This window comes from Channa argus, chromosome 8 (genome assembly GCF_033026475.1).
Source record: "Channa argus isolate prfri chromosome 8, Channa argus male v1.0, whole genome shotgun sequence".
Taxonomy (NCBI): domain Eukaryota; kingdom Metazoa; phylum Chordata; class Actinopteri; order Anabantiformes; family Channidae; genus Channa; species Channa argus.
Genome location: NC_090204.1, coordinates 13,655,092 through 13,682,911, shown reverse-complemented (window position 1 = coordinate 13,682,911; position 27,820 = coordinate 13,655,092). Strand labels below are relative to the sequence as shown.

General features: G+C 38.7%; 1 protein-coding gene across 5 annotated transcripts in view; it reads right to left on the bottom strand.

Moving 5' to 3' along the window:
* Window positions 1-317: 317 nt before the first annotated feature.
* The window catches only part of opa1 (OPA1 mitochondrial dynamin like GTPase), a 40,352-nt gene continuing 12,849 nt past the window's right edge, over window positions 318-27,820 (bottom strand). For all 5 annotated transcript variants that reach the window (XM_067513098.1, XM_067513101.1, XM_067513100.1 and 2 more), the window contains 16 exons: window positions 27,481-27,611; window positions 26,960-27,032; window positions 26,613-26,685; window positions 26,419-26,534; window positions 25,552-25,616; window positions 25,242-25,318; window positions 23,984-24,149; window positions 22,086-22,238; window positions 21,754-21,862; window positions 20,639-20,718; window positions 20,233-20,373; window positions 19,917-20,033; window positions 19,718-19,811; window positions 19,178-19,288; window positions 2,381-2,454; window positions 318-2,228 (listed from right to left, as the gene is read on the bottom strand). In XM_067513098.1, coding sequence (XP_067369199.1) covers window positions 2,390-2,454; window positions 19,178-19,288; window positions 19,718-19,811; window positions 19,917-20,033; window positions 20,233-20,373; window positions 20,639-20,718; window positions 21,754-21,862; window positions 22,086-22,238; window positions 23,984-24,149; window positions 25,242-25,318; window positions 25,552-25,616; window positions 26,419-26,534; window positions 26,613-26,685; window positions 26,960-27,032; window positions 27,481-27,611 — 1,571 coding nt within the window. In that variant the 3' untranslated portion in view covers window positions 318-2,228; window positions 2,381-2,389. The remainder of the gene's footprint in view (window positions 2,229-2,380; window positions 2,455-19,177; window positions 19,289-19,717; window positions 19,812-19,916; window positions 20,034-20,232; window positions 20,374-20,638; window positions 20,719-21,753; window positions 21,863-22,085; window positions 22,239-23,983; window positions 24,150-25,241; window positions 25,319-25,551; window positions 25,617-26,418; window positions 26,535-26,612; window positions 26,686-26,959; window positions 27,033-27,480; window positions 27,612-27,820) is intronic.

Here is a 27,820-nt window from a genome sequence, read left to right as displayed (position 1 = left end):
CTACTTTGCTGTCTCTGAATCAGCACAGCCTGCAGAAGAAACTACAGATTCTGAGCTATACAAGCAAATCCTATGTCCACAGATTGAGGCTCAACAGATAAATAAAGATAGTGACAAAAACAAAACAATGTTTTTGACACAGAAAACAAACAAAAAAACAAATTATCTAAAGATCATATAGCATGAAAAAAAAAATAACTCCAGTGGTTAATATACTGTAGTCTTTTGCCGCTGCCATCATATGAGACAATTGCTAGCATGGTTGAAGAGCACAAACTAACATTAAAGAGCAAATAAGTTTAATACGGACTGGAAAATTTGACACATCATGAAAAACGGCACTTTTATTTTTACTTTCTTCATTTAAACACAACTTTAATAAATAAAGCACATGCAAGCAATACTTTCTACAACAATAAACATTTTTTGAACCAACTCACCAATGTTCTGTTACACAAGTGGCTCATGCTTCAAACATGTGCTGTACATGATAGTAGCTCCATGACCTCCAATTTAACCTGTACAGAGCGCACCACCTATTATATATACCCATATACACAGCTTCTCATCTCCCATTTAAGTCAAAGATATGAGGATTTTCAAGCTAAGAAGAGTGATGGAAAGGGCCAGCATCGTCCAAAAGATAGATACTGTATGTGAAGAGAGTGGTACAATGTAAAGAAGGAAGTGGATAAAAGATGAGAAAGATGCAAACAAATGCAAGACTGGCAAAGATCTGGCCTTTAACAGTGACTGATAAAAGAATCAGAGAGATGACACAAGCACACAATTTTGCTTTAAAAACTTTTCTTGACTTTGAGGATAATTTTTGCCTCCAAAGTTAACAACGGTTTTTGTTGATATCATCCCTGAAGCTCTGACAGACACAAAAGCATAATGCCACTCACAGACAGAAGAGGTGAAAAATCCCATAACCCTGGAACAATTTGAAAGCATATGAACTCATGGATGTGAGACAAATAAAAACAACAGACCAGGTGTAATTTAAAGAGGTGGAGTTTAAAATCTGTTAGCTATTGTAATAATTTCAAAATAAAAAGAACCATACATTTAAATTGCTTGAAATTTTTGTATTTTTTGATATTTGTGATAAGTGGCAGGGCTAAACACCTGTGATGATACTGAGTCATGTGTTAAACCTTATAAATAGGTATGATAATACCTATTTAGGTAGGTATAATAGGTATAATAATATAATAAAGTCTCTGTAACATCCTGATAAATTTGTTTAATTACATTTTTAATGTATTAAGAGGGTGCAGTAATATCCTTTAAGAAGTTTTATATTACCTGTCTATTGCAAGAGTAGATGAAATTGGTAATGTATGGGTATGATGGGACATCATACCCAGACAGAAAGACAAACAAAAGGGGAGTGACAGGCATAACTAGGACATTTGGGAGACAAGCAAACATAATTTGTCAAATAAACATCCTTAGATCAAAAGACTAATAAAGGTAATTGTACCATCATCCTTCAGTGCAGACTGTATTCGGTAATATATTGGAGAGGAAACAGAATATTTAACCAAGTAGTTATTTTCTATTGCTCTAGATTGAAGGTGAGCTTTTTTGGAAATTATCTTTGTCTTGTTAAGGATTTCATGTAGAGTAACTGGAGACCACATCTATAGCTTGAAGGGATAACTGAAGTGCTTTGGATCCTAAGTGCAATTAAAAATATTCTTCTGAACAATAAGTAGGCGCAAATCTTTTTGTCTATCAGCCAGGACCTTTAAGACCACTGGCACTGGTGTTTTTCTGTACACACTTCTGTATAATCACGTTCACCAAAAGCAAAACAAAATACATCTACCAAAAAGTAAAAAAGCAGGAACATTACCATGTATATAATCCTCATTTTATTGAAAAGGAGTGGTCAGATGTCTGACAACACTGTGTAAGTTTCTGATTTCCCCCCTGTTTTGACTGGGTGTGGAATCCTCTGCAGAAGTTTCGCATTTAATCCGGGGAGCTCAGAAGAAAAAAAGAGCGAGGGAAATAAGACAGAAAAAATCAAAAAGAAGACTGTTTGAAGACTGTCAGGTTCATTTTTCCATTAAGTGTCCAGTTGAGGTCAGGAAGCCAAGCCGTGGGTGGTAAAATCAGATGAGGAGCCAGTGGGTGGGTTGACGATCATTTACAGATTAAGTTACATTTTTCAGTGCATTTCCCTCCTGTGATCCAAAAATTAACTTTCAATTGCTCTATATAGAGAAAGGAAGGAGTAAAAAAGAAATTAGATAATTGAAATTACAACTGAAAAGTACATCAATTCAGTGTTTTTGGTTATGGTGTAATACTGAAGATGATTTTAATTCAGATGAAGAGATAATAGACAGAGAGACCATTACTGTACCTGCTTTTATCATTTCTCCTTGTGAAGAGCTTCTATGAAGACTTCAAGTTTCTCCTGGATCTCACGAACTTTCTCTGCAGCAAAGCATAAAAGTCAGGTTAGTTAAAATTATACAACAAATTATACAGCTGAAACTAAAAAAAAAAGAGATTAAACGCTGTCAATTAATCAGTCACCCCTAAAACACTTACCTACCGGCAAAAATGATATGTGAATAATTAAGCTTTCAATAAATTAGAAAAAAGTTTAGGTTTGTTTTCCATTACAATAAACTGCAGAATGCACCCGTCTATTCATTTGATGTTCTCTGGTTCAAAAATGTAAGTCATTAAGCTTTTCTTTGTTTTAAGTCATTGTTAACCAAATCTCTACAACATTTATACGGTTGGTTAAACAAACAAAATACCTGAAGATATCACCTTGACCTTCTTGTCACTGCAATAGGTGTTTCTGCTATTTTATGATTTCATTTAATAAATAATCAATAAATGGACAAAATGACAGATAAATCAACAGTAAAAAATATGTATCACGCCCAGTAAAGAAATACTTTTTCACTATTAGCCCGAGAATGTAACAAATCTGAATATAATAAATTGGGATTAACAAAACTGTGATGTACATTTTCTAACATTATATAGACAGGATTGTTAAAACATCATCAGGGAAGTAGTATATAGAATAAATCAGATTCTTTGTCATATCTTTAAACATTATTAGTGAGTTTATACGCATAACATAAGCAAACTAGTGACTTTTGTGTGTTTTTTGTGTCACTGCAACATTATAGCCACTAAATGAAAAATTGGATAAGCATGTTGCATCTACTACTTACTGAAAATATCAAATTAATTTCCAGTGTACTTGTGCAGGTGAAGATTTCCTCACATATTTCACCAAAACACCAGATGGCCCCCACTGGTGACAGCCAAACCTCAAGCTCCTTCACACATCTGATCATAAAGACTTGTGCATACTTTCCCAGTTAGCAGAGACCACATCAAAGCTCTCAGCCTCCCCTTTTTATGGCATATACCTCCTGGGCACACTGCTAATGGACAGAAGGGGATAGCATAACAACAACATCTCAAATGAAAGACAGGGGAATCTACTGGAAAAACAGTCAGTCACTTCTTTTCATGATTACACTCCTATTGTCCAAAGACTGCATAAGACGGACAATCCTTGCTCCAGACATGTACTGTCACATGAGATGAGCGAGCCAGCTAAAGCACTCTTAATCGCTGATTAAACAGTGGCTGAAGGAAGTCTGTGGACCAATGTGCAGAAAAAAAAGCCATGGCTCGCAATGCCAGCTGCACCTCAAGGCCTGGTTGGCTCTCCAGCCTCCCTGTCACCCTTGCTAATCTGTCTGGATCTCCCTCAAGCACAAACTCAAACAGTAGCTCCCAAGAACAAACTAGCACTGCTCTATCTTGATCAATCAGCCACACGAGATCCATAGATGACCTATTGTTGATTGTTTTCGTGGACAGAGTGAGGCCCAATGAAAACACAGATTTAAAAAGACTGTTATCAAGGAGATACATCACTGTGGTTTGGACCTCTGGTGTCCTAAGTGTCCATTTCACGTCAGCACAAAGGTGATAACTGTGTGCGTGCTTTGGAGTGAAACTAAATATCGTACTTGAGGGCTCATGTGCATCCCCTTTGATGGGAATACTGAGCTGCTGAGTATTCTTTTCCTGATGGATGAAAAGCACATGGCTGTTAGGAGAGATGCAGGCACACCCCCACACACATGTCCTGAAACACTAGCAGAGCTGAAAAGTGACACAATTTGCACAGGTAGGCAGAGCTGACAAAAACTCACAGACAGCCAGAACAGCTTGGCTCTGAACGACATACACAATCTCTCCAATGTCTTGAAACCCAGCAAGAACATTATAGTCATGCTACCTCCACCTCTGTTCACCTTCCTACATGCTCACTGCTGGCAGGTGGTTAAAAAGAAATCCCCAGCCTTTGATACTCTGTTAACACACTCGGGCAAAATGGCAGTGCGTTAGCGTGAGATTACAACACCTAATGGAGGCATTAAGGGGCCCTGTCGAGGGGCACGCTGACAAGTCACTGCAGCAGGTGTGGGGTTGAATGAAACATAACCCTGCGGTACGCCATTCCAACAGGCAGTCCACCGCAGGGCACAACTCAAAGGGAGCTGACAAGAGTTCATCCATCTGGGCTGTGTGCCCTGACCACACGACAACATAACTCAATCCAGGCCAATCGGAGCAGGATTATAACATCTGTCTGACCTGAAGGAAAAGACATATGAGGCATGATGTGGGGTGTGGAGTTTTGGCTGGTGTGAGGAAAGGAGGGTACCAACTGTCAGATCATCAAAACATCGGAAATCCCCTGGCTCAAACTTCAAAGCCTCTAACTGAGTTTAGATGTGGCTAATGATAAGGTGCACTATGGAGCCTCACTTTTTCAGATGTAGCCCATGGGTCAAACCTTTACCATCCTACTCACTGGTAAATGGCCACTAACTGCTAGGACATACAGCTGGATATTGGCATTGATCTGCTAATTCAAATAGATTTCAATTGACACATTTGATTCAATTAGCATTGATTCATGATTTACTAACATCAGATAAATACCAATATTGTATTAAGTACTTACAGAATCTAGGAATTCCATTTCAACAGACTATAGTGTTTACTATAACTGTAAACACTTTCTGGTTAAAAACCGGGGGAACAAGGATTTATTTTCCTTAGCAAATTCAAATGTGTAACACATTGCATGACTATGTTTTTAGGCCTGCAGAGGCCAAACAGTTGAGCAAGAATAATGTAAACATGTACGTAAAATAAATGGTATCTTCACATGGACTGTTAGGAGCCCGTGTTCCAAATAACTACAGCATATCCGGAAAAATGATCACTTACAGCACAGGCAGGGCAGAAATTGCATCTGATAACAAATGCTGATTTTTCTGCATTGTTGGTGTTGATGAGACAGCTGCTGAGAGTCAATGAAGTTGAATTAACACACTGTTCTCTGAAATTCTATTGCTTCACATCTCATAGTCAGAAATAATATATCCTCATAAACAAACATGAAGCACAGAACAACTCCTGTATCCAGTCAAGCTGACTGACCTGATTCACAACAGTCCAGACAACTGCTGAGGGTCCGCACAGTCGACCATTCACAACACGGATTTTAAAAATCAACATTGAATTGATCAAAGGAGAATCACAATTAAATGGAAAATTTATATTTATCTTGGGCTCTTTTGTAAAGAGATGTTCACTAGGTCACTGGGGGAAGGCTAGCCTACAAGAAAAGACAGGGTCTGAATCTGCAGATTGGCTGAGAACTATTATGATAGCATGCTCCCTTTCTTCAACATCTTCTGTTGAGAGAACTGAAATCCATCAGTCATCCATTGTTTTTCAGTCCACTGTATTTCAGTACAAACTGTGGTCAGTAAAACTTCTAGAATGTTGATTTTGAAAACTGTTGAAAATTATGAATTTAGCATAAGCATCACACAAAGCACTGACAACCGTTATTTGGCTTCTTTCCATTAAGTTCTTTTTTTATGAATTTTATTCCACTTTCAAGACACAATAAGATTTTCATTATATTTTAGCAAGTATTATAAGTTTCAGGGAGAAACTTCCACTTGCCAAGAGAAGGCTGGTAATCACTGCTGGTATGTTGCTAATGTGGTTAAAATTACCAGTTTAAAGTTGTGCTGGATTAATTGAATATTAAAGTTCAAGCATGAAATCTTTGAGAAAAGCTGGCATAGTTGGAAACAGCTAAGCCCACCAACCATTCCTTTACAGCAGGATGCTTAATGACTTTAAAGTGAGCCCTCAGCTGCTTGCACAAACCCAGGATGCCACAGGTGAATGGTGCCTTTGAGAAAAGCCAGTATTGTGCAGATAGAAACTGTGAGAAACAGACATTTATTTCCCCCAGCACCATCTGTTTGCCACCAAAAGACAGCAGCAAGAGGAAGAAAAGGGCACTATTCTATTCACTGGCCTGTGGAAATGCAACAGAAAATGTGGAAAGAGTCACCATTCCCTGTTGCTCACTGAGCGGTGGGAGTAGCGATCTAAAACTCCATTTAGGCTCCTGTTTACCTAAGAGATGAGCCCCAAAACACAGTCATTCAACCGCTCACCCCTTTATCTGGTCATGAATATTCCCATAATCCTCTGGCCTCTATCCCAGAGGCCCCTTCTTTAAAGATGCTGGGTGTTGTATGAATTGCATAGGGTGGAGGGACTCCGGCCCATTCAGAGAAAGAGACGGGAGCCCTTTCCCCCAATCCCCTCTTTCAAGCCCTTCTCTCGGCTGATCTCCACATGAAATGATCTCTCATTCACTCTCACTCTGTAGAAGAAGCTGGCAGAAGGAGGGCTGAGCCAGAAAGCCTCTAATTGACCTGTAATTAGACTGTGAAACTGCATGTCCCTGCTGGACAAGTAGCCACCACAGAGGAGAGCAAAAACTGAGGAGAGAAACAGATGAGAGAGAGGCCTGCAACTTAGCGAGAAACAGAAAAAACTAATCCTCTTCCTGTGGGAGTTCGCCACTGTTCTTCACTGGATGTAAAAGGGAGGGAACAGTAAAGAAAGAGCCCTTGTTATGAAGAAGTGGCGACAGAAAGGCTTCAGTGGATCAAATTTTGTGCCAAGGTTGAGGCTACTTTAGCATGTTGCACTGAAGCTGACAACAGGATGGCAGTGCACAGTGTGGTCAAGAGTTAGAGTAGGGTTTAGGGTTTGGTTCCTGTTCAAGCTGTCATCATTCAAAAAGAAACTTTTTATATCGCATGACTGTCAAGGTCACAGCGTAGTTTTGGACTGAATGTTTAAATGCTCTGCTGTTTCCGTACTTGAAAAATGATCTCTTAATGTAACAAACAGAAAAGCCTATTTCCTCAGCATGCCACTTGATTTGTCACTAAATCTGGATTGTCATGCTATAAAAACTCAGGCATGGGAGACATGGATACAGGGAGAGCGGGATGTCAACGGCCCAAACGCCATCTCAGTGACAGAGCAATGAATCAGCCGTCATACTCACAGCTCTTATCTAGAAAACAGATGCCTGGGAGAGAAGTCTAACCTGAGGAAAGACATATAGTACTTCGGTCTTAACAGGTCAAAGCTTGGGGTCAGACTGAGGGCAGACAAAACAAAATCAGGGCCAGGTGAGGACTGTTTTTAGGCTGCACGTTGCATGTTTTATTCACATGCATTGCTTGTACCTGTGAACACCAGATATTTGTAGGACAGCATAGTGGTGACAAAAATTAGGACACATCGGATTTAGGTGTTGAGAAAAATAATACAACAGAAAGTTTAAAGTTCACAGTCTCTTCTCTGGGGAAATCAGACTACCTTATGATCTGACTGTAACAGTAAACAGTCACCATTACGTCCCCTTCTATTTTTTTTAAATATACAGGTCTGAGACAGTAGGTCTACTTATGACCTGTGTATAAATCCCATCAAGCAAATCAATTGTCTGAAGTTTTCCAAGACTCACCTTTTGTACTAAAATGGAGGCCTATGCTGAGGATAAGTGGCAATCAATCTCCCAAACCCTCATGGGCCTGAGGATGTAAGGCTGACAAGTCTGGTTTAAAAAGAGATCCTGTCATAATCCCCTCAGAGAAACTCAGAAACTCCCCTCTGTGAGATCAGCCACAGGTGTGTGGACTAGTTAACTAATGCCAAACTCCACATTGTGCACACAAAACACACGCATGCACACGCTTGAGTTTGAAAACATACATTCAGCTGTGTTCGAACAGGGCCAAAATGCAGGATCCATTTTAATCACCTTGTCTCAGTGCTGTCTTGACATGGTGTTGACCCAATACACCCAATAAAACAAGACGACAGAGTCCAGTTCTCCACTTCCTCTGCTGCCTTCAGGTAAATATATGCTCCCTGCTTCTCTGTACCCCTCACACCTTTACATCCACATAACAATGAGAAGATAGCAAACACACTTGGAATTCTTTGAGCCAGGTATAAAGGCCTGCTCAGGCCTATCAGCTGGACTCCCTGGACCCTGGTTATATTTGCAAATGTGGGGACTATTACTTTTAAAGTGTTTACTTGAAACTAGGAAATCCAACACAAAAACACAAAAATAAACTGACTAAACCAGTACAGTATATTCTATTCCTAAAATCATTCAACTAATTCTACATCCATAAAATTGACACCAATAAATCAAAGAAAAATTTTAAACAGGATAGGATGGTCCTGACATGAGAGAATCCTAACACAAAAAAAGTTTTTAAAACTCTTACAGAATTGGGATGTATGGTTTTCCCATTATCTCAAAGCAACTACCACCTGTTGTCAGATCTTGGGGTGTGTGTGAGAGGGGGGTGAAAAGAGGATCATTGGGAATGGGTCCCTGGGGGCCATGCTATGCTGGAAACATGCGAACAGAAGCCTCTATAATGACCCTCCACCCATCACACATCTCTCTCTCTCTTTCCTATTTTCCCATACTTGCTCTTCCTCTCACTCTGAGGAATAGGAATTATCACCACTTCCATCATCACCTCCTGATCGGCTGTCATCAAAAGACACAAAGCTCCTTTTCTTTATTACTTTAGTCCACTGGATTTATTTCCTGAGTTTGTGCCTAGGGAGGACTTTCAGATAGAGGCTACATCACCTGCAGATTGTTCAACAGCTGACTGGAAAGTACAAATAACAAATTGTTCAATGTTGGATATTTAACGGATATTTAACTGCAAGATGTAATTAAAAACACTATAATAATCTACAATTGAAAAAGTGCTGCAAGTCATTTTCAATAACACCCTTACCAAACGCTGTTATCTAAAGCGTGCCTGTTAGAAAGTGGATGGCTAAATATGATGTCCGTGCAAAAACACTCCTACTTCTTGACACGAGAGGAAGGATGGATTAATCAATGTGAAGGGAGGAAAGGAGGAAGTGAGTCAGAGAGGGAATAAGATCGAAGAGATGGATGATGGGAAAATGGCAAGAGAAGCGCGTTGTAACTTTGTTAAATGGGTGCAGCTGAATGGTTGAAAATTTGATGGAGGGAACCTCTCATTTTCAGTAGTTGGGAAAAAACAACAACACTGACATTGTTTTGCAGAGTTTAAGTGAAAACAGTAAGACGGATAACTTCTTTGATAACTGAATCGAAGGAAACAAAGAAGTAAATGCGCAAGCAAAAAGAGAGAGAGAGAGAGAGAGCGAGAGAGAGAATGACAGAGAATTTTTTTCTTCTTCTTAAGGTACGACTTCTTTCCTCATTTATACAACATATCCTCAAATATCTCCACAGCTTTAGTGAGTTTATAAAAAACAAACTCAACTGTAAGACGAGCCGGCAGTAACCCGCTCATCATTTGTACTGGGTCAACTGAACCCTGACCCCGGATAAAATTTTTCCTGGTTTTCCAGATCACTCAATTTACCAAGCCCTGATAAAAAGTTAACCAGAACAAGAACTGATTTTTTACTGGCGATGTACCTTTGAATAAAAACAAACAATGACACTGGAATGGAAAGTGGATTCTTAAGCTTTGGTACAACCTTTCTAATAGTGAAAATAGTCCTGTCACCCTGCTGCATTACATGAAAAGGTGCTGAAGGGTTTCTCTCTGACCAAAAAAAGGCCAGCCTGTCCCCATGCTAGGATCTAAGTGAGCCAGATATCCTTTGTAGCTATAATCCTGTGCACAACCCTCCATTGGAGGTCCCCTGCGCATTTGTCTACTGGGGGTTTGTACAGGGGACCCCAAAAGCCTTTTGGAGGAGATTTCGCACCAAAAACCGTAGACCACCTCGACACTCTATATCCTGCCGCAGAGCCTAAGTCACAGAGACAGAGAGAGAGAGAGAGACAGAGAGACAGAGAGAGAGAGAGAGAGAGAGAGAGAGAGAGAGAGAGACACACACACACACAAAATTTCTACTGTCTTTGTATGGACAGAAACACAAAGTTAGGAGACAGGAGATGGTCAGAAACAATGAAGCACAGAGAAACATTGCAGTGCATAGACTGCAGCTGATAGGCCTGAACTACTATGAGAAACTGGAATATGTATCAATGTCTCTAGACTTTAAAGCTAAATGTATAAATTATTATGTAACTTCCATGAACTATATTATAAAAAAATATAAGCTGATAAAATTTTTAAAACTATATATGGAAATTGCATTGACATTGTTCTTCACTAATCCAGTAATGGAGACAGAACAAAGAAAAAACATTTGCAGATATTAAGGGTGACTTGCAATAGAAGAGTAGTAGTTTGTTCATTTCGGAAATCACTTTTACACAATGTTAACAGGATGAAGAAGATTAGAGGAAATGCTGGAAGGGCCGCCTCATTTCTGCGAGTGTTATGACAACTGTGGATCTACTGCTTGTGTACTTGCCGCTCCTGGGGAGAAAATGGATGATTTGGCAGCAACTCTGAAGCCTGAAGGTTTTCCCCTTTGTGGGAAAAAACAAACTTTTATTGTAAGATGACAAAGCCTCTTAGTTTACAGATCCCCACTGCTAACTACCTTCAATTTAGTTTAGAGACAATAAAGACGGTGGTCAGGAAGAGTGAAAATGAGTATTGCAGAGATCAAGAGTGGTGGGAAAAAAGAGAGAGCTAAAGAATAAAAGCCATTGAACAGTGTGTTAGAGAAAGTGGCAACAGTAGACTAGAGTGTAGATGAAGAAAAAAACAAAAAACAGATGAAGTCATTCAAATTCATGAAAGGTCACACTAAAGTAGAAGTATAAGGGCAGTAGCCTTAAACGTGCCAAAGAGCAGACAGGCGGTCCACTACCACTGCAAAGAAACCTCCCCCACGTTCCAATCTGCAGACTAGTTGACTCACACCATGTCTAGAGGGATGTGGATAAATTCGAAACAGCGTCTTCAACGCTGTTTTGGTTTTCCAATTATAGGAAGGTAGCATTTGTGACCCCTGAAAAAGTTATTTTATGGAACAAGAGTAAATAGTGTTTAAGAAGACACTGAATGTTGTTCAGGTGTGGAAGGAGAAAAGTTTTCAAAAATTGCAAAAAATGGTCATCTTCAGAATAATTCACAATTAGGTACTAACAACATTAAGTAGCCAACTTTCCATGTTCGCTTGGTGAAACCAAGAAAACGTGTATCGTGGTTTATGAGATGCTCAGAACAATTTTGTGTTTTAAGCAGGAGAACATTAGAACACTGGGCTCACCGTGTATGTGCACACTTGCCGATTTTCTAAATGGTTATTTTTTTGCATCGCCATTAAAACAACAGAAGCATGAATACCTTCTTCCCCTAGTTCTCCGTATGTGGAGAAAACATGAGCCAGCTGTACAATTTGTGCAAAAACACCAACATCACGCTGGTAGTTTCAGCTTCTCTCCCCCTGAACGTAGGCAGACACTACCTCAAGATGATACGTCATCCGTTACAGCAGAGGAGAACAGAACACTTCTCATTGAGCCCTCACTAATCACTCTGGAGGAGGCTGCTCAAAGGAGCAGGAGGGGGGAGTACATGAAAGGAAACGAAGTGAGCGTGAGGCTGAGAGGGCATTCCGGTGAGCAAGCCCAGACAACCACAGCTTTATTGTATCCTGCTTCTACCCAAGAAAAAGTAAAAGGAGAAAGTGGTTGCATGTGCAAACAAGCAAACACTTCACACATTATCATTGTTCTACAGAACAACGTCTGTTGACACCTTTAATCCTTAACCCTCAAAGAGTTTAAACACAAAAGCTGAAAATGATAACTTTATGAACATTGTTGCATTCATGAGCATGGAACGTATTTTAAAAGGTTGTGCAGAGGCCAGGTGTTCATTTGATAATAAAAAAATTAAAATCTACAAAGTCTGGTATTAGTGGACTTGAGTTTGGTATCTGGAAAATAAACTGCAATCTAAAAATTGGGAGCAATTGAGGCTGCTATCTTAAATGCACTTTATAATGATACTAATACTAAAAGTCTAATGAGAGAGATGTACTGTCAATAACACAATAACACAGAAAACTAGCTGTCTCTCCACTTATAGTCAGCCAACACGAAGTATATTGACAGTATCTTTGCCTGGACAACACTACATTCAGTTAAATTTGCCATTTAAAAATGAATGTGGTAATATGTGCACATGGGCACATATAAAGTATATCTACACGCTATGTCATTTCCACTCACATGATCTCTTTCCCAAAGATTTTATACTCAAAGCTAATCTCAACTTGAACACAAGAGCTAATGATGCCGGGGTGGCCAATGCGGATCCTCAATAGGTGCACTTCCAGCTATCCCTGAACAACTCTTATCTTTCAGCATCTGATTGAAGTTAAAGAACTTTAAAGGACTTTTTGTAGGTTAACACGTGTCTTTTGGGGCATGTAGTGGTAATGGTTAAGGTTAGGGTAAGGAGCTGGTGAATGCACTGTGCTAATGAGTGCACTCACAATTATAACAGGACCTATGTTCGTGAGTGTGTTCATGCAGGTGCTTAAGTAAGTGCTTTCTTCATCAATCTGACAAGATAGACAAACGGGAAGCACCTATTCCCTTTCATAGACCGCAAATTCATGTGAAAGAGAAAGAGCGGGAGTGAAAGGGGGGGGAAGAGAAACGTGCTCTGGTCACAAAGAAAAAACTGTGCTATGCATACATAGACAGCTTTGAACTAAAAACTAATACTTTGGGCAAACAAAAAGAGTTCAAACTGATATAAACTTGAAGTCAACATAAGCATTAAATCCCACTGACAGCTGCTCAATTTGTTTTAAATTAAAAATATACAATGCTACATATGTTGCTGAAACAACGCTTTGGGCAAAACAGTGCAGTCATGATGTATGTTTCAGAGTGCAAAGTGTCTTTTAGTATTAAATATGACAGCCAATACTTCACAATATGGCTGTAATTTTAGAAACACTCTGGTGTAGTCCACTTTCTCAAACCAGGCATCACAACACTTTTTCCAGTACAACACATACACACAAAACACAACTTCTAGGAAAGGCAATGAAGCAGTCAAGCGACATCACAGTCGTCTCCTTAGAGGCCTGTTCTTGCACATTAGTCCCGGGCTTTGCTCCAGAGATGGCACTGTGCCATACAGCTGGTCTGGCACACGCTGACAAACACACACCTCTTTGCAACGCACATTGTACTGCTCATTAAGTTCAGTGCTTTCATGCTCTCGATCGCTGACGCACACACCTGACCTGCATTGTAACCTGAGCAATGCTGGGCTCGTCTGCGAGTAGGGGCAGATAGAGCTTAACAGCAGACTGCCCCTGGGAACACATTTCTGCCTTTGTTAAGTGTGTTTATCCTTTCTCCTGCCACCCAGTGTTCTCTCTTTTTCATCCATTACTTATAGGACATACTGTCAGGTGAAGCTGGGCTCTACTTTATGTTTCCCCATGCTTTTCTCTTCCCCTCTGTCAGGGAGAGTAAAGGGAAGACCGGGTCAGTCAGACAGAATTTCACAGTGAAAAAGCTACAGAGAGATTCAGCCAGATCAAGTAGCCTTTGGAATTAGTTGGCTGACCTGTGGGTTCAGGCCATAGCTTGGGCCTGGGGTGATCTGACCTTTTGGACTAAAGAATAAGGAAAATATATTTATAGTACACATATGAAGGTTGTTTCACAGACAGAAAAATAAGATCATTCCATATGAAGGAAGAGTTGTGTGTGGCTAAAACTGAGGGTCCTTATCCCGATTTAAAACAAATCAAAACAAACAAAAAAGAAATCTAAAATATATTCAGTCCTTTAAGTTACAGACCACAGGTTAATGCCTACCAATAGCTCAAATATCTTTCAGTAAGATTGAACCTACCTCATGTATATAAATGTCTTCATGTCTTATAAAAACAGTGTATATGGACTTCTCAATTTTCTGGAAATACACAGTTTACACAGATGCATTTTCTCAGGTACGACTCGAGTGGTACCACTCATTAAACATAGATACCAGTCTCTAAAAACCTAAATGCATAACAAATATTAAGACTGAAACCTTCTACATTTTAAGAACACTACAAATTAAATGTTTTCACGCAGAACATCTTGTAATATGAACTTTAAAGTATTAAACTTTTGACCTATGGAAGTGTCCTTACTTTGTGCTTTGAGGCATGTCCTGACGGACTTACTCACATACCCATGCCCACACACACAGGGCTAGGCTGCACTACACTGACAGCTCTCTGCAAAGTCTAAGACAACTAATGATGCAGATCCTCCACTCACCCACTAACTCAACCTGACAGACTCACAAAGCTAAAACTGTGGAACTTACATTTGGTTGGTAGATGGAAAAGAAAAGCTTCCGTCACCCTAAAATAAAGAGTCATAAGGGGATGCTGTGATCTATATTTTCAAAATATATTATTTCTCTTTTTGTTTAATTTCCTAGCACTTTTAAATGACTGTGGCAAAAGAAATATTTGAATACTACAGCTTTGATCATTGTACTTAGTACTTGCAGCTGGTAATGATGTTGATCCAGAACCTGAAGCTTCCTCTGTGGTTTTAACACCAGACTTAAGACAGATCATCTGTGTAGAGGCAGAAAATTTAACATGCCAGTCAAGAATTTACTTTGACTCAGAACCAGTCATGCTTTAGTTGTTGTTCAATCTATAATATTAATAGTAAACAAAGAATAGACTGAAAAGCGTGTGTGTATAAACCAGGTGGGTTTTTAGGATCTTGTCACAGACTGCAATAACATCCACTGAGGGCAGTCTTCAGTGCTGGGAGGTGGGAATATCATTGTTCATTGTTAAAGTTAGGAACTGACTTGTCTCATAGAATTCGCAAGGCCAGACAGGTTCCAGCAGTTCGTAAAGCGAAGAAAAGACTGTATCTTGTGTGTATGCATGCAAAGTTTTTAAAGGCTCCCTTGTCAGTTCCCAATTAAGGCTATTCAACACGAACACAGTCTTATACCCCATATAGAATTTTTCATATTCCAATAACATCAGTTATCAGTATATCAACATAATAATGAATTCACATTCATCTAGTACAAATGTTGCAATTGTAAATAGAATTTATCTGGCTTTTTGCAATTGAATTTATCAAGACATTATTTTATTATAACTTTTTATAAAACACTCCTTGCCCATTTTTCATACTTCTGATGATAAAAGATTTGTACAAACTGAAAATGCTACAAAGCCAAGCTACAAAACTAATAAAAACTAAAGTAATGGTCAAAGTTGTATTAAAATTTAAGATGTGGTGGACTAATGACAAAAAAATTATTGAGTACACGCAAGAAAGAAATTTCAGCCTTAAAGTTTCTAGTACATTTAGTCATTTGGCAGATGCTTTTATTCAAAGCGACTTTCAAGTGAGATGAGATGCAAGATAGAACAGTAGAACAGTTAGTATTTTTAAAAAGATTTAAGTGCATAGGAAGGTATGGAAAGTTTTGGTGGTAGCTCGGTTCCACCATTATGGGATCACTGAGCTAGAGTTTTGCATGAGAGCTTTTGTTTGTTTATTGGCAGAACGCAGGGGGCGGGAGGGAATGTTGGCCTGGATGAGGGAGGTTAGGGAGGCAGGTGCTGTTGAGTTGACCACTCTGTAGGCAACAGTCAGAGCTTTAAACCTGATGCGGGTAGCTACAGGCAGCCAGTGCAGAGATCTGAACAGTGGTGTGGCATTTCTTTTTTGGCTGATAAAAAAATTAGACGCGCTACTTCTTATGATATTGCCTAAACACTGCCTGGCTTTTGCATACACCTATTGTTGTAAATTACCCTGTTCTGTGTCACCTTCACTGTCCATGTTCATGTTGCTGCACCATCTTGATTGTCATGTGAAGAAAGCTAGGCCTCATACAAATAATCAAAAATACTGCCAGAAACTGGGTGATTTGTGACACTCCAAATTGACTAATAGCTTATAATGAAACAAAAGCAGTTTTTTATCGTCATATGCTTTACAATCTCATATCGTACAGCCCTAATTCCAAACGCATGCTAACATCTACTGCAGAAGAGACACTTCAATAGTGGGAAGTTGGTACATCATTTCTGTATGGGTAAGTCGACTTGCCTGAAAGGCCAGGTGGGTCTGAGCATTCATAACAGTGTGTGGAATGGAAAGAGGACTTTGTGCACATGACCATGTTCTTGCTTCTTTGCTGGTGTTCTAGGAAAACAAGAATCCACTGCAGATAAGGTAAAAACAGCTCCCTGTTTAATCTTACATGGTCAAAAAAGGCTTTTTATACATCCCTCTATGTACCTTGAATGTACCTGCATGTTCTGGTAGGCTTGAAAGACATTTTGTGTTTTTCTGACTGAATATTTTCAAAATTTCAAACACACAAGGCGTTATAGCAGTCTGTTCTTATACGATCTGACTACACATATATACGTCCATGTTTACACTGGTAGTAACAAAGACAAAAGTAAATGAATGGGGAGTGTGTGTGTTTTCTTAGGGCGATAAAGTCTTGGTCAACCAAACCAACACACACAGACCAACCACTCAAGTCTTGCCTCATGCACCTGTTGGCCTTTACAACACGAGTCCCCTATCAGTAGCCTGAAAGCCTACATGAATAAGAGAAACAAAAGGGATTGTGTGCGCGTGTAAGAGTTTAAACAAATATAATATAGATACTTTTACAGGGTAAATTTTTAAGTATGTCAGGCTCGAGCAACACCCACAAATTTGATGTTGTTTATTTAAAAAAGCTAGATAATTAGCAGGCATTTAGCCTAGTATTACTGCAAATAAAGCCTACCAAAGAAATACCATTACTATATAGGCATTTTCACTAAAGACTTGTGTGTTGTTTTTTCCAGAATAATGCATAATGCTTTCGATATAAAGGCCATTCTGGCATTTTTATTTTTTTTATTATTTTTTTTTTTTTTAACTTTCATGCTATATACCTTAAAACAAAAGAAATTGTACTGGGGAAAGACTTTTCACACCACTGGCAAAATAGTTTCTCCCTTCTGAGAAACTTGTTAGGGCTAAGACAAATGTATTTTTTATTTATAATGGCCTTTAATCCCCAACATTTAGATCATGCAGGCATTGTCAGGGGCTTTAATGCTTTATTAAATGCTTATTTGCTGCTTTTTGAAAACAGACTTTCCTTAGCAAGCAGAGTTTTGCCGAGTAAGACCAAAGCTGCAGACACATCAACCTTTGATGTACTATCTGTTAATAGGAGGCTTTATTGTAAAGGTAAAAATTTGCAGATAATAACTCCAAACTCACAGTGCCAAAGTAGTACATGAGCTCACTATCACAATACATACAGGACACTATTACGCAGTACAAACAAACAGTTGTTTGCTGTAGCTAGATAGTAGCCTCAGTAGTATGCATCAATCCACCCTCTAAAAATAAATCAATACACAAAACTGAAACCATACTGGTGGTCTGACTCATGCAAGCCACATCCTATCCATATACTCCACAAATGAACATCAGAACCAGTTTTGTGTTTGGGTATGGATAATGATATTTTACAAAACAAGGACTTTTTAAACCTATAATTTATTTTTTTGTGAATAAAAATATAAAGTTCCATACATTAATATAACTTAAATCCAGCTTGTACAGTAACCAGTAAGGTTGGCCAGCAGACAAATTTAGAAAGTGGGTGTCAATCATGTTGAATGGTAGATATTTGACTAATCCAGAATCTTCAAATGGCATTTTGAAAGGATTCATTTTTGTTGTCTGATATACAGAGACAGAGAAAGCGAGAGCCTTGGCTTGCCTTTATTAATGTGTTTAATAAGCTACGTTTCCTTAACAGAGAGAAATCTGTTGGCTACACCTGACAGGGAGACAGTCAGCACACTGCTGATACTGATCTCGATCTTAGTCTCTCTCTCTCTCTCTCTCTCACACACACACACACACTCAAAATTCCATACTTTCCATAAAAATATATATTAAAATAAATCTGGCAAGATTACAGCATGTCACACACTCTTCTCCAGCTAAATAGAGATTTATTCATCCAACTGTTTTGGCCATGAGGCCCTCACCAGGGTGACTTTCACCACAATAAAGGCATCATAGCAATGTAGGTGATCAAGGTCACCCTGGTGAGGTCCTCATGGCCAAAAACATGTGATGAATAAACTTGTGTTAAACTGGATCTTCATCACCTTGATCACCTGCTTAGGGCCTCACTGACAAAAACATTTGGTAAATAAAGATAATAAAGTTCAATAACTGGAGAAAAATGTGTGACTTACTTTAATCTTGATGGATTTTGATTTAGGGAAAATTGCTGTGAGTGTGTTCCCAAAAGATAGAAGAAAACATTAAAATATATTATCCACGAATGCAAAGCATAGACATAGTGGAAAATGCATTGTAGATTAAGGCATTTAAATTGGTCGGGAAATTAAAACGCGTTATTGAAGCATAAACAACAGCCGAATAGTTAACATCCAAGTTACTTACTTGCCCATACCGTATCAGCTTGATTCATCTAGTGGATGAATACTGCTACATTAAACTGCTTCCTAGAGCCATAGTGCCACCTACTGCCAACTTTGAAATTCTTAGAATGGTAATGTGACATATAATACATCTTAAGTTGAGCCATGTAAGCATATCTGAATACATGAAAACCCAAGTTAATAAGTTATTCTGGAGCCTATGTTTGTGTGAGTTTCATATAAGAAAAAAAAACTTAACAAAAACCCCCCAACAATTTTAAGTTTGGCCTCAAGTGTACATATGTATTTTCTCAGTGTTTGTGTGCCTTACTGAGATCCTCAGCCAGCTGGACTCGGCGGCCAGTGATGAGCTGGGTCTTTTTCTCCAGGTCTTCCCCAAAGTCATCCAGGACCTCCTTCACATTTTTCTCCAACCGGCGAACTGAGAAGAAAAATAGCACAACAAACACAAAGCATAAAAATCAATAATTATTCCAACAATAATATACTAAATTTTTCTTTAGTTATCAATGACCTGGATTACTACCTTAACAGGAGGTATACATTTGATCATAATCATGAGACCAACAAATATTTATACCACTTTGAACTATTTGGTTTCATCTCACTGCTCACGGTGATAATTACATTTTGAAAAAAAAAATGCTCTGGCCACTGAACCCAACCCTTGGTTTAAAGTGCAGCTCATTTAATAGTAATAATACACTGAACCTAGATGAATCAAGTAAAACATTTCTACAATACCGTTACTCGTTATAAAAAGTGCAAAAAAGACACTTGAAGTAAATAAGAGTTAGACACTAAGACCTTCTTTCAGATCAATGTCATCTACCCAAATCCCTATGCTTACCCTCAGTGTTGGTGAGCTGTTGTCTGAGAGTATTGGCTGTGATGACCAGCATCCTCTGGATCCTCCAGAATAGTACCACATCATTGCACTCCAACTGGGAAAAGATGCAGGCATACTATTTTTTCCATTCCACACAATGACAGATTTTACAAGTGAGAACAAGGTGGAAAAGAAAGACAACTTAAGAAAACCTTCTTACTTCAGAGTCAACAAAGTGTCTCTGGTAATAGTAAAAACCCCTCTTGCAGAGGCTACAGTGGGACAGCGCCTTCTGTAAGAAGTGTCGGCGATACAGCTGATGCCAGGTGTCCTTGATCTGTCCAGGAAAAGGAGTTAGTGCACTCAGTGTTAAAAGGCGGCAGATATGATAAACAGAAGCACAAAGCCTGTAAAAGTTATGACTGTGAAAGAAAAAAAAAAAAAAAAAAGACAAATCAAAAAAGAAAGTAAATAAATAAATTCCAATAATGGAACTTAAAATTGGCTGCTTTGAGACACGGGTGTTTTGATCTCACCAGAACAGGGTCAACCTCGACCCCTCGTCCCTCCAGGTTCTTCCTAACTGTGGTGACTTCATCATTAGCCAAGTAGGCTGTGTGGTCATCATGCAGTTTCAGCAAACGATCCAGCTCACTCTTCGTCTCATTACGAATGTGCTAAAAGGAAAAAAGGAAGAAAGCACCATTTTTACAAACTGATTGTTACCTCTTTTCCACTAAGACAGTTCCAGGGATGGTTCAGTTTAAGCTGGTTATGTTTAAACAGCAAAAGAGTGAGTTTTGATACTTATTTGGCTCTACAATGTACCAGTATTTTGTATTTTATTGTAGTATTGCCTTATGATTATTTAAAGTTTATGTGGTGCCTCTATAACAAAAGTGGTTATACCAAGAATTTTGGGGAGACCCCTTACGATCTAACCTGATCTGGTGTGCGATTCTGCCAGTTCAGCCACCTCTGTTTCCAGTCAGGACCCACCATGTCTTTGATTACTGACTCGGCTACAAGACGAGAAAAACAAAAAGATAAACAAAAGGCTTAAAAGATAAAGAAATATGTTATCCACTCAAGTAGCCTCTTCAATCGTAAAGGCTTACTTTGTAAATGCTTGGGTGTAATACTTTTAAACTTCCCTCTGACTTCACTATATTAAAATATTTCTCTGTTTCTGGCTGAAAAACTCCTCCAGATGACATCACCCGGGGGAGTTTTTTTTTTAGAATTAGGAGTTCAAACCATGTCATCTGGTGGAGCTCTGGAAGAGCAGGTTGACCATAATTACAAACGCCATAGTATAAACAACAAGATGACATAATCTGAACTGAAGGTTCCTTCAAATGATGTCATCTGGAAGCATTTTTTCACCTAGAAGTAATGAGATATTTTGATATAGGGAAGTTTAATACCATTTATATACATGTAATACCTAAAGTAGAACCAAAAGAAGCAAGTTCAAATTTATTGAAGGTGTCCTTTCACACAACTTTGAGATCATGCATTATGAATCTGAGGTGCTATAAAAGCCAAGCCTTAACAGTGGAAGTGATGAACATATTAGAAATGACACTACAGAAAAAAAAGATTACTTTTGACATCTTAATTTGCAACATGTTTAACCCCCACATGTGATCTCTACAATATTACAATAGGCCAAGCTGGACCTATGAACTGGTATGTTTAACACAGATGGAAGAGTTTGTTTTGTAGTGAATGGTTATAACTGAGCCATGTTTGAATGATGGCTTTGTATGGAGAACCAGAGAAAATAAAAATTAAAAATTACATTTTACTCACTAATCTGAAGAATTTGGGAAAAAAGGGTTGAGATGGCTTATTGCAAAAAGATCAAGAGAAAAAGCTTTTTCTTGGTCAACACCTATATTTTGTTGGTTTTCAACACCTATTTTTAAAACCATGACCACTAATGATCTTGGAACCATGTTAATGTTATATTTTCCAACATATCTAAAGAGCCCTATAAACATTTTGGCAGCTAAATTATGAGGAGTGGTATGAGGTCATTATGGCTAACGTACTGTCTTTGAGGCGTGACTGCAGGGTTTCTTCCATGAATTGGATTGCTGCATCCCACTGGGGCTTGTCTGTGATGGAACGGTCTTCTAAGGCATTGTGCTGGATTACCCTCTAAAGAAAAAAAAAAATCACATTATTATTTAGGGTGATATTCAATGGCTATGTATATAAGTCCCACACAAAATATAATGCTTGTTATAACCAAGGGTCTTTGCAACAAGCAACAATGTCAACGAGACTAGTTTCTTTATAATTCAGGGCACATGATTATCTTTCCTGTTAGAAGAGAGATTAAATCAACGTGTACATATGAACAAGAGAGCAGTGTGTTTACCAGGCTGTCCATGGCCCTCTCATTCCATTTGTGCCTCTTGATGCTTTCGTCTTTCACAGCCTCCTTGAGCTTGTCAAAAATGTCGTCCTGATCTTTACCTTTGTATTCAGCCATGAAGCGAGCAAACTCCTCTTGCAGTGTCTCCCAGGCAACCTGATGGGGTGCAGAAGATATTACGAAAAGAGAAGGACCATATAAATAAAAGACCATAGTCTGGTTGAATATCTGTTACAATATTCTACAATCTGCAACACAGCAGTTGAAACAAATATTAGGGACTAAAAACCATAAGTACAGAAACATTGCTGAAATACAAAATATGAATGTAATTAAAATACAAAATCCTTTAGTAATGCTTCAGTTTTGCATATAGTATCATGTATAGCTAAATGACAACGAAAGACAAAACTCATGCAAACAAAGAAAATAATTCAATCTTTTCCAGGACTTAATATTTCATTTTAACAATGTAATTTATAATATGATCAGATGTAAAGTCATGTTCAAAAGTAGGGACCCCCACCCTTTTAATTGTTTTTTGTGTAAAAACATAAAAATCATCTGATTGTACCAGGTCTTAGTATTGCAAATGAACCTCAGACGAACATCATACAACTTTTTTCGCCATGCCATAATTTATTTAACATACAGCAAGCAAACAAACAAAAGAAAAAATAAAAACAACAGCAATCCTAAGCTGTGATTCAATAGTTTGACTACTTATATAGCACTTTGCTACGTATTGCCACTCAAAGCACTTTACACTTACACTTATTAAACACACACACACACACACACACACACACACACACACACACACACACGGGGGAGCAGCTATGTAGCTGGCTAACACTCACCGGGAGCAACTAAGTTGGGGTTCAACGTCTTGCTCAAGGACGATTGACATGTGACCGGAGGAGCTGGGGATTGAACCAACAACATTGGTGGACGACCGCTCTACCTTCCTGTGCCACAGTCGCCCTGATATATAGTCTTCTTCACAGACTTTATGAAGACTATATATCTGGTCTCTCTCATCAATGTGGAGGATTTTTTTCCCCATTATTTACAACCCTGCTTTGGTTCAATCTAGATTTTTGAGCATTAACTTATGCATAGCCTTTTTAAGGTCCCAGCACAGGATTTAAATAGGGTTGAGGTCTTGCCTTTCTGTTGTAGATTTACTGGTCTACTTTGGATCACTGTCCTCTTGCATGACCAAATTTTGACCACGCTTTAACAGTCAGACAGATGGGCTCACAATTGCCTATAGAATACTATAGTATAGAGAGGAGTTCATGATCACTTCAATAACTGCAAGGCGCCCAGGTCCTGTGGCTGCAAAACAAATCTAATTCATCACCCTTCCAATGCCATGCTTGAGAGTGGGTATAGCATGTTTCTGCTGAAATCTTGTGCTTGATTTACATCAAACATGGCACTGAGCACTTGTGCCAAAAAATCTTTGGTCTCCTGTATCCATAGGACATTGTTCAGAAGTCTTTTGCTATATTCAAAGAGGCTTTATCATGGCAACCCGTCTTCTTCTTGCAATTGTGCTGTCATGGACTTTAACATTTAACATGTTCGGTAAGGCCTGTAGAGCCTGAGACTGATTTGCAGCAACAATTGTTTCCCTAAGACCATTGCAGAAAGCAAGCAGTAAGGGGGTACTTTGTATTGGTTACATTTTTTGTTCTTTTTGGCTTCATTTTGTTAAATTAAAAATGTCACATTGAAAAAAGTTTGAAGATATTGTTGGAGGTTGTATTTGCCTAATACTAAGACCAGCTTTGGTCAGATGATTTATGTTTTTTTACATAAAAAACATGAAATTAAAGGAGAAGGTACTCACTTTTAAACAAACATGGCTATATGAAGACAGAATGTCTGTTTACCTCCAGAGCTTTGTGTGGAAGCTGCTTGTCAGTCCATTGCTTGAGCTTGATGTCTACAGTGGTGTTAAAGGTACCTGAGTCTATTGTTTGGGCAGCAGGCAGGTAGATGTTTTCAATAACGTGGGTGGAAACACGTTCCCAGAGCTTCTTTTGCAAGATGGTCTCCCTACAAGAGTACAAGATAACACATGTAATTTCCAGAGATACAGTTTAACAATTAGTACCTGGCTCTGGAGTTTGTTGTTGTGTTTTTTTATCCTCTGTGTTCTACAAACTTTGGATACATGTCGACATCTTTTTTAGATTTTAGTTATCACTTCATATGAATGTGAGATGGATCTACTGAAACCGGTTAGAATCTTCTAGAAACATTGGTTTTCATTACCCAGCTCATTTCAGTTCAGTTAAGTGAGCCAGTGGGGTAGGAAAACAATGAGTGAAGCAGAATCATTGTTGGCTGAGCTGCTTTCACTTCTGTAGTCAGTGCTAGAGCACTTGACTGCAGATTCCAATACAGCTGCACTATAACACTTAGCAGCTAACAGCCTCCCAACTCTATATCTCCAAAACAGCATGACAAGGTAACAAAACCCTCCCCGAGTCCCCTTGAGACCAGAGCAGTGCTGCACCTCTCTCACTTATCAGAAATGCAAGCTCATATTTCATTAAGCTTTCCTTTTGTTCAGGCTACTCTTCCTCACAGTCAATAAGTGCTATTTCCAATAATGGTGGCTGGCTGCTGGCTGGCTAACGGGGCCACCCCTGCTCCCATCCATGGGCCATTCATCAGTGTATTGATCTAGAAGTACTGATGGCATGCACATTGGGGATATCCACAACAACACACATACTGTACATCTCATTTAGCAAAGTCTTCTTAATTAGGATTAAGATACAACTACACATTCAGGTACAAATACCTTCAAATAAAGACCTTCAGTTTGCTCTTAAAAATATAGACTCGTGTCTGATGGAGCTAGAGTAGCAGCAAATAAATGAAATAACCATGTAGACAATTTTGCAAAGTTCAGTTCTTGCAAGAGGTGCCATCTTGTTAAAACCAATAATCAAAACCTACCAGTATATAACAGAATACGGATAACGCTAAAATGATTATCTCTATTTACATTGTGAGAACTAACAATTGCTTCAAGTAAGAGAGGAAATGCTACATTTGGAAAGTTTATACTCCTAGTATACTATATGTACAATGTTATTAATATTAATAAAAATATGCAGTCATTTATCATAAACTTACCAGTGCTGTGGGGTCACTTGACTCAAACTAATGACTTCATCCAAGATTTCATTCTTGGCTTTTTCAAACAGTTCATTCTGCAAAATTAAAGTTTTTAAAGTATTTCAATTAAAGTACATTTAGATAAATACTGTATGCCTGTGGTGAGCTTTCATGTTGATCAAACCTATTGTTTGCTCTCTTATGACAACACACTTGTCAATTTCAACTAAGATTTTAAAATCTAATAATATCTAATATTTTTTAAAAACATTTTTGAAAACAACTAATTATGATACTCTTTCATACTATTAATGTTTATGTGCCTCACCCTGTCCAGTTCTCTCAAGCGAGGGTAGTTGTTCTTCCATTCAGTCTCCAGGTTAAAGCGGGATGCTAGGGATAGGACAGACATTGACAGTATTTGCCCAAACTTTAAGTTTAAATATCGCTTGTATGTCTTATGACTTTTTCATGTTTGACGCTGCACTCCATCAAACAGAAATGACTATGCTGGGGCAGGGCCTGTTTCGTTTTACCCCAGCATACAGGCTGCTTTCATATTGCTAATGAAGCCTATCACTAAATAAAAGAAGGTATGACTTTGAACACCTTACTCTCTTAGGAGGACAAAGAATAGGACAGCTCAAATGTTCTTTATCAAAAGTTTTAGTGCTCACATATGCACACAGCAGCAGACACAGACTGAGCCACAAACACATGCATACGCACACCAAGTCTGCCATTCTCTTCTACAGTCCCCTATCCACAGTTGAGATCAGGCTAATTGCTGTTTTGTGGGGCCACAGTGGCGCCAAGATTGGAGGATGGAGCCCGGCAATGTGTGATTTGATGGGCTATGGATCGATACACCACACAATGGGCTTATGGGAACCTCAGTCTCACAGCCATAAATCTCCTCTGCCATTAGCAATGGGCTTGTGATTGTCTAGACTAACTGTAGTTGGAAGACAGGACTGGGGGCAGCAGAGAAGTGTGGCAGTGTGGAATAAGCGAGGCAAACACCCGGAAGTGGAAGACTTATTGGTAAAGGTTCCGTGTGCATAGACACCTTCCCTTAAGGTGCTAAACTTAAGTCTGATAATATCCATTCACATAAAAACATACCTGAAACTGTAAGGGTCATTTGACCTAAGCATCTGATAAAAGGATTATGAATCAGCAAATGCACTCTTACCTTTGAAGACATCAGCCTGCTGCTCAACAGACTCCCGAACCATCTTCCAGAAGCAGTCAGAGACAGCCAGACTTAGGTTCTTTGTGGTCACCTGGTGAGCCTTCAACATGCCATCCCTAGTTAAATGCATACATTAAGTGTTAATTATTTAATACAGTTTAATATTCAGTTTTGCTGAATCAGGTGTAACGTGCCTTAGTAATCTGGAGTTCTGAAAGAAGTCTTCCTCGTATTCTTTAATGGAGTCAATCCTTTCACCGCTGCTCCCTACACACAAATATGCAGCAGAAAAAGTTGCAGGTAAATCTGTAAATGTTGGATTTTATGCATAAAAATAATATTGTTGAATTTACAAGTGACATATAATGTCTACATATATAATTATGAGTTCTTCTTCTTTCTTTAGTATTCAGATTAGTTAAGACGAAGACTTTCCTAGAAAAATGCGACAAACAAAGAACCACAAAGAACCCCAAGTGTCAATATTAGTGACTTTCAGGTCATGTGATTTTAACCTGAAAGTCGTCATTAAGTGTGTTACCTTTTCCTGTTACAACAGCAAAGTAGCCCAAAGCCTTCATGGGAAACAGCTTTCCTTCCACTATTTCCTGGATCTGAAAAGATATGTGAAACAAAGTATTTGACATGAAATAAGGGATTTAAATTCTCAGGCTCCTCCAGTTTAAACTAAAAGCGTCATAAACACTGGCTTATTGTGGCACTAGCAAGTTACAATATAAGAGCTTAGCTCCCTCTTGTGGAGCAGCTGCATATAGTTGCTTCTCATATAGTTGATAATGTTTGGTGCTTTCTGCACTAGTTTGCTGAACTCGTTAAATTAACTCCTTTACTTAGGCTATATTACAGCATTTAAAAGGGGTGTGTAAAAACAGAAAAAAAGCTGTATTTACCTCTTTGACAATCAATAATTAAGTCATGTAGACAGATGCATGCTTTCACAACAGGATTAGTATGTACCATGGCATAATAAGTTAATATGGGTTGTGCTGTATTGGCAGTGTACACCCTGGAATGACCAGATGACCGGTTAAACAATCTTACTCTGCTTGGGCTGGCTAGGTTTTTCTCAGCTAAGTCCACTTTGGTCAAGACAAAAATGGTCCTCTTCCCCTGGGGGTCCATCTGGCTAACTAAGTCAGTTACAAGGCTCCGCTCTGCATCCACACTGCCATCTGAACACACAGAACGAAGTTCACAGGAGAAGTTAATAGATTTAAAAAAAAGAAGATCTTAAAGAGCATAACTGTAATGAAGGATGTTTTGTTTACGAACACAACAAGTTAACTAGTGCAAGTCCTTTAAAAATCACCTCCCTGCCAACTATGACACCTGTTGGCTTTATACTGTATATGACTTTTATCATTGAGAAAGACAGGCTAAT